The sequence below is a fragment of the Nicotiana sylvestris genome, chromosome 2 (assembly GCF_000393655.2).
Source record: "Nicotiana sylvestris chromosome 2, ASM39365v2, whole genome shotgun sequence".
Lineage (NCBI taxonomy): Eukaryota > Viridiplantae > Streptophyta > Magnoliopsida > Solanales > Solanaceae > Nicotiana > Nicotiana sylvestris.
The window spans coordinates 40,948,891-40,954,529 of NC_091058.1; the positions used below are offsets into that span (position 1 = coordinate 40,948,891).

Sequence of the window (5,639 nt, forward strand, 5' to 3'; positions counted from 1 at the left end):
AGTCTCGTTCCACCGCTCCGGGAACCTGGCGTGGTCAGAAATAATGTGTTCAATTTTGACAAAGAAATACTTATGCCAAAACTTGTGACTTGTTCGGTCGTCAGTCCCAACCACCAGTCCTTTTGTGCCACGGTGCCTCAAATGCACTATAGTACCCCTGTGGAAGCTGGGCGAGAACATGTGCAAAAGGTGGTGGATAGAAACATCGCATTCCGCCAACTTCGCATACTTGGTCAACAGTAGAAGTATCTTGAGCGTATATGGCGAAAGTTGTGCCGGGAAAACTTGGTAGAACCTACAAAACTCTTCCGCTAATGGGAAAAGGGGAAAAGAATAGCCAATCATGAAAGGGTACTCGTAGAAAGCGCAGTACCCAGGTCTGTGGACCTCTACGAAATCCCTCCCCGCTGGAACCATGTCAACGTGAGCTGGAATGCCACACTTTGCACGAAGAGCGTCAATGTGAACTTGTTCCGTCTTAGAGAGTACGGGGGTAGGAGTAGAAGAGGGATCTTTGAGGAAGTCACTTCGATACATGGGGTGTCTCGGCAGTAACTCCTCCACCGTAGGAAGACTATCACCTTCTTCTACCACCATATCTTCACCGCCTGAAGGGGGTGCCATGGACAATGGGGCGGCCTCACAGATCCCTTCACGAGTTTGATGTGATCTTGGCATGCTTTAGTTAAAAAAGGTAGTGACACAACCCAAAAAAAGAAGAGAAGAAGAAGAAGTTGTGAACGAAGAGTGTGAGAAGAAGAAGCAGAAGGTTGTCAGGGCAAGCTTAGAGAAATGAGGAGGGGGTAATCAGAAATGAAATGGCCAAGATTTTTTTAAAAAAAATAAACCCTCCACCCATTTATAGGATTGGGTGGCGCCAGAATCGAAGCGGAAGGTCACAGAGTGGCACCAAAATCGAAGAAACAAGCCATCAACCCCCGTCTCGAAAACACGCGTAATGATGACGCACGTGAAGATGACATCATTTCTCGGTAAAATGCATTACCTGGTGTCTTGATAAGCACGCTGACCGCCCACCATTGGCCAGGCCGTAACGCCTCGTAAGGTCCAATTTCTCCGTAAGAATGTATGGTGTCCGCTCATCGAGGACGCACCAAGTTGCAACCTCGACAAGCGGAGGGACTAATTGTATGGGTCCAAATTTGAACAACCACAATTGTTGATGAGTACGACGAACAACGAGATCCTGGAAGTTCGACATCCTGCAAAGGACGATCTTAAGGCGAATAAGAGGCTGTACGATCTTTGCAGTAGGGTAGGCCCATTTGGGGACCATGGGGATATTCTTTCGAATAATCCCTATAACTTGTCTTTTAGCGCTTAGAAGGGGTTGGTACCTTATATATATAGAGCGTAAAACAACCATGTAAGGGACTCTGGACATTTTTCCTAACTCATAATACTTGCTGTAAACTCGCTTACATAAACAACTGACTGGATTATTGTTAATTTTTTCTTTCGAAGGATATAAAAAGTTCTTATCCTCTACATTCTCCTGGTCTATCTTCTGTTCTAGAGATTATTATGTTTAGCTAAAATTTACCCCTTCATTTTCTTTGATTGATTTATTCAAAAAGGTTTCGATATCTTTTGAGTCAAACAAACCCCACAATTACACATTACGCTTCATATAATATAATCAATACACTCGTATAATTCGATAAATTAAAGTTCCAATACAGAAGACCCAGATACTGCATGCAAAACACTTTTGCATGCACGACCAATATTTTCTTTTAATTCTTACTACAACATATAACTAGAAACTGAAATATAGAATACTTTCGTAGGGACTATATCATATGTAAGGATAAATTAAATGATTGGATAAGAAGACAACTTGGTGATGTCACAATGACCTCCAGTACCTCTTATAATTCTCATAAATCCATTCTCACCCCAAGATGTTCCCCATGAATTCTTCAATAACCAATAATTTTGACCTTGTTCATCATCAGTTCCATATCCTATGGCTGTAACAGCATGGTTAATTTGATCTGCGCAACTTCCATGATAAGTTCCTCCTTGGTAGAATTGGAACTCTCGGCTAGCAGAAATTCCAATTGACACTGGTTGTTGAGTTACGGCTTGCAATAATGCTGTTTCACTTTCAGGCACAACTTGATAGCTACTTATTTTAACTGCTGGTGTGAGCTCTTGGCTTCTGCATGTGTCTTGTTTCATTTCATAAGGGTAGTCTGATTCAGTGGAAATTCCACCATTTTCTATGATGAATTTAAATGCATTGGTCATAAATCCTCCTTTGCAGCCATTGTTATTGGTGGTGCAATCGAGAAGTTCTTGCTCAGAAAGTTCCACCTTTTGGCCTGTTGCAATTTGGTATGCTCCTTCTAGTGCTCCAACCGCAGAGAATGCCCAGCAACATCCTATACGTAAACAAATTAGTATCTATCAAGACATAGAAAGGTGCATCAACTTTTTATTAAAAAAAGAGATACTTATAAAAGAAAGTATAATAAATAATTAACTACTAGCAAGGACATGAAGTAAGAATCCAGAATTTAATGTCGATGTCGATAGGTTCTGATCTTTATATATGTAGTATAACTATCTTCTCTTTCACACGCACATGCATACTCATATATATATATATATATATATATATATATATATATATATAAATAATACCAGCTAGATGTACGTAGTGTGATATGTTGTATCTTACCACATTGACCTTGATGCTTCACTTCAGTGACAGCTCCTTTCTCTCTCCAATCCAAGTTCGACGGTATGTCATCAGTTAGATCATTAATCTTGAATTCCATCGACGATACCGGAGAAGATGGAAGGTGTGAAGGCATGTTTAATCCAGTGTACCTAGCAAAAAACTCGTCTGAAGTAATATCAGCATATTCATTGATGCCCAACTTATAAGACAGATTTCCTGCCCTATTGATTGACTCAATGAATTGCATGTTTTCTTTAAATATCATGAGTCGTTTTCCTTTTTCTGCTTCATCCTTGTAAACTCGTCCATGACGTGCCATCCACAGCTCGTGTCTCTCAGACACAGATAATTCTGGCTGCAGGTTGCGAGCCGTTGCATGAGACTTGTACATGCCAACTACAAAGAACAATATTACAACACTGATCAAATTGATTTTCATAGCCATGGTTAAGTATAACAGAGGGAGAAATATGGTTTGATCACAAAGAATATTGTTGTAATTAAGTTGTTTAAGGCTTGCATTCAATGCCTTTGGTAGCATAGCATTTATATAGAGGCGTAGATGAGAAATTATATCCCAATAACTATTCTAGACTGGCAATAATATAACCTCCTTTTTAGTTCACAACTGGAAATTAAAACAAGTCCATCTTGGAAAGTAGTTTTGATTTATGACCATTTGGATTTATTGATGCAAAATCTGAAGTCGTTATGTATCTTCCGAGTAATTATTTTTTCGGATTATTCATTTCTGGATTGCACACTGATTTTATGCTTTTCCAGGAAATTTCAATTACCCAGAAAAGGTACTAATGCTTAATTTAATTAGATGTTTTACTGCCTCAATCTACAAGTCTTCGCCGTTTGCCCAAGGGCACTCTATTAGTATGTTGGTCTTCCAAGGTAATAGGACGCAAATGTTGTTGTTCAAAGGTTCTGTCAACTTCAAATCTACGCTAACTGGCCCACGGCAAGTTAATTCGTATTCTCAAAGACTCATTTTTACTCTCTACATAGTAAGTCTTTATGCTTTTGAACTTTTGGTGGTTTTGTTCTAAAAAGGAGAAATTACTTGCCACTTTCTAGTGTTCGTAAATTTTGCGCAAATGGAGTCTCCGCAAATTTCCTCCGCATGTTAAGCCGGTGCAAGATGAGATTACTTTTTCTCCTTTCCCTTTTGTCTTTTTCAAATTAGATAAACGATAGTTTCTATTGAAAGTACGAGAGGGGAGGGGGAGGGGGTGAATAGCTTTATTTTTAAAATTAATTGTTATAATTGACTAGTTTTTCAATTAGTCGACTAGATATAATAACGAGATATCAAAAGGTGCAGAATTAAAATGCAGAAGTAATGTGCAGGAATTAAAGACACCGGAGTTTTTATACTGGTTCAGATTCATTGTGAATCTTAGTCTAGTCCCCTTGGGTTGCAAGGGATTTCTCTTTCAGTAATTGAGTTTCTTGAGTACAAAGTGAATGGTGTAGTTCTATACCAACAACTCAGTTTCTATGTCACTCGTTACAATGCCTGTGACGACCCGACCAGTCGTCTCATGAGTTATCGCTCTGTTTCCCCCATTTCTGCTTATTATTGCTTTGTCTATCGGTCCTATATATGATCGGGTTGATTGGCTCGAGTTCATAAAGGATTTGGTAAGGTTTGAGACACTTAGTCTATTTTGAGAAAGCTTAAGTTGGAAAAGTCATCCGGATGTTGACTTATGTGTTAGAGGGCTTGGATGTGAATTTCGATTGTTCGAATAGCTTCGGGAAGTGATTTGGGACTTAGGAGCATGATCGGAATGAGTTTTGAAGGTCTGGAGTAGATTTAGACTTGAATTGGCGAAATTGGATTTTTGGCGATTTTCGGTTAATAGGTGAGATTTTGATACAGGGGCCAGAATAGAATTCTGAGAGTTGCAGTAGTTGTATCATTTGGGATGTGTATGCGAAATTTCAGGTTATTCGGATGTGGTTTGGTTGGGGTTTTGATCAAAAGCGTAATTTAGAAGATTTTGGAATTCTTAGGCTTGAATCCGGTGTGAATCTGGTGTTTTGATGTTTTTTTGAGTGTTCCGAAGGTTGGAACAAGTTTGAATGAGGTTATCGGATATGTTGGCATGTTTGGTTGAGGTCCCAGGGACCTCGGGTGAGTTTCGGGTGGTCAATCGGACCATTCCATGAAGTTTGGAATTGTAGAAAATTGCAGATCAGTGCTGTAAAGAAATGAACTTCGCGTTCGCGAGTGGGTCCTCGCGTTTGCGAAGGGTCAGTTGATGAAACTGGGATTTAAGCCTTCGCGTTCGCGAGGAAGGCTATCGCGAAGGGCTGGGCGTTTGGTTATCGCGTTCGCGTGAGGTTGACCGAGTTCGCGTAGAGGAAAAGTGGTCAGCTGGGTTTGAGGTATTTTATTCATCGCATTTGCGAGAGGGGTAACGCGATCGCGAAGGGTGGTCTGAGTAAAGCATCGCGTTTGCAATGGGAAGGTCGCGATCGCGAAAGAGGAAATTTTGGTCAAAGTTATTTTATGCTTCGCGAACGCGAGGCTTTGACCGCGTTCGCGAAGAAGGATTTCAGTCCTAGGCAGAAGGTTTAAATAGTCGTCTTGTCCGCGATTTTGGGGTTTATTTCTTCCATTGTTGATCGTTTTTGGAGCTTTTTGAAGAGGATTGAAGAGGGATTCAATGGGAATCACTTGAAGGTAAGATTCATGGACTTAAAACTCGATTCTAATGTGAAATCTACCTAATTAATCATGGAATCTAAGCCTAAAATTGAAGAACTAGGGCTTGAAATTTGGAGACTCAGAATTGGGATTTGAGGGGTCATTTGTGGATGGATGTAATAAGGAATCCATTGATGTGAATTTTATCGGAATCCGAGACGTGGGCCCGAGGGTCGGGTTTTGGTAATTTCGGGATTTGTATTG

The 5,639-nt window shown here is 40.3% G+C and overlaps 1 protein-coding gene across 1 annotated transcript; it reads right to left on the minus strand.

Annotated features, from left to right (window-relative positions):
* Window positions 1-1,577: 1,577 nt before the first annotated feature.
* On the minus strand, window positions 1,578-3,243 carry LOC104240670 (senescence-specific cysteine protease SAG39-like). The gene is made up of 2 exons (XM_009795541.2): window positions 2,708-3,243; window positions 1,578-2,408 (listed from the first exon to the last, which is right to left on the minus strand). Exons 1-2 carry the CDS (start codon window positions 3,153-3,155, stop codon window positions 1,837-1,839), a joined length of 1,020 nt encoding a protein of 339 aa, XP_009793843.2. The 5' UTR covers window positions 3,156-3,243; the 3' UTR covers window positions 1,578-1,836.
* Between the last annotated feature and the right edge of the window lie 2,396 nt (window positions 3,244-5,639).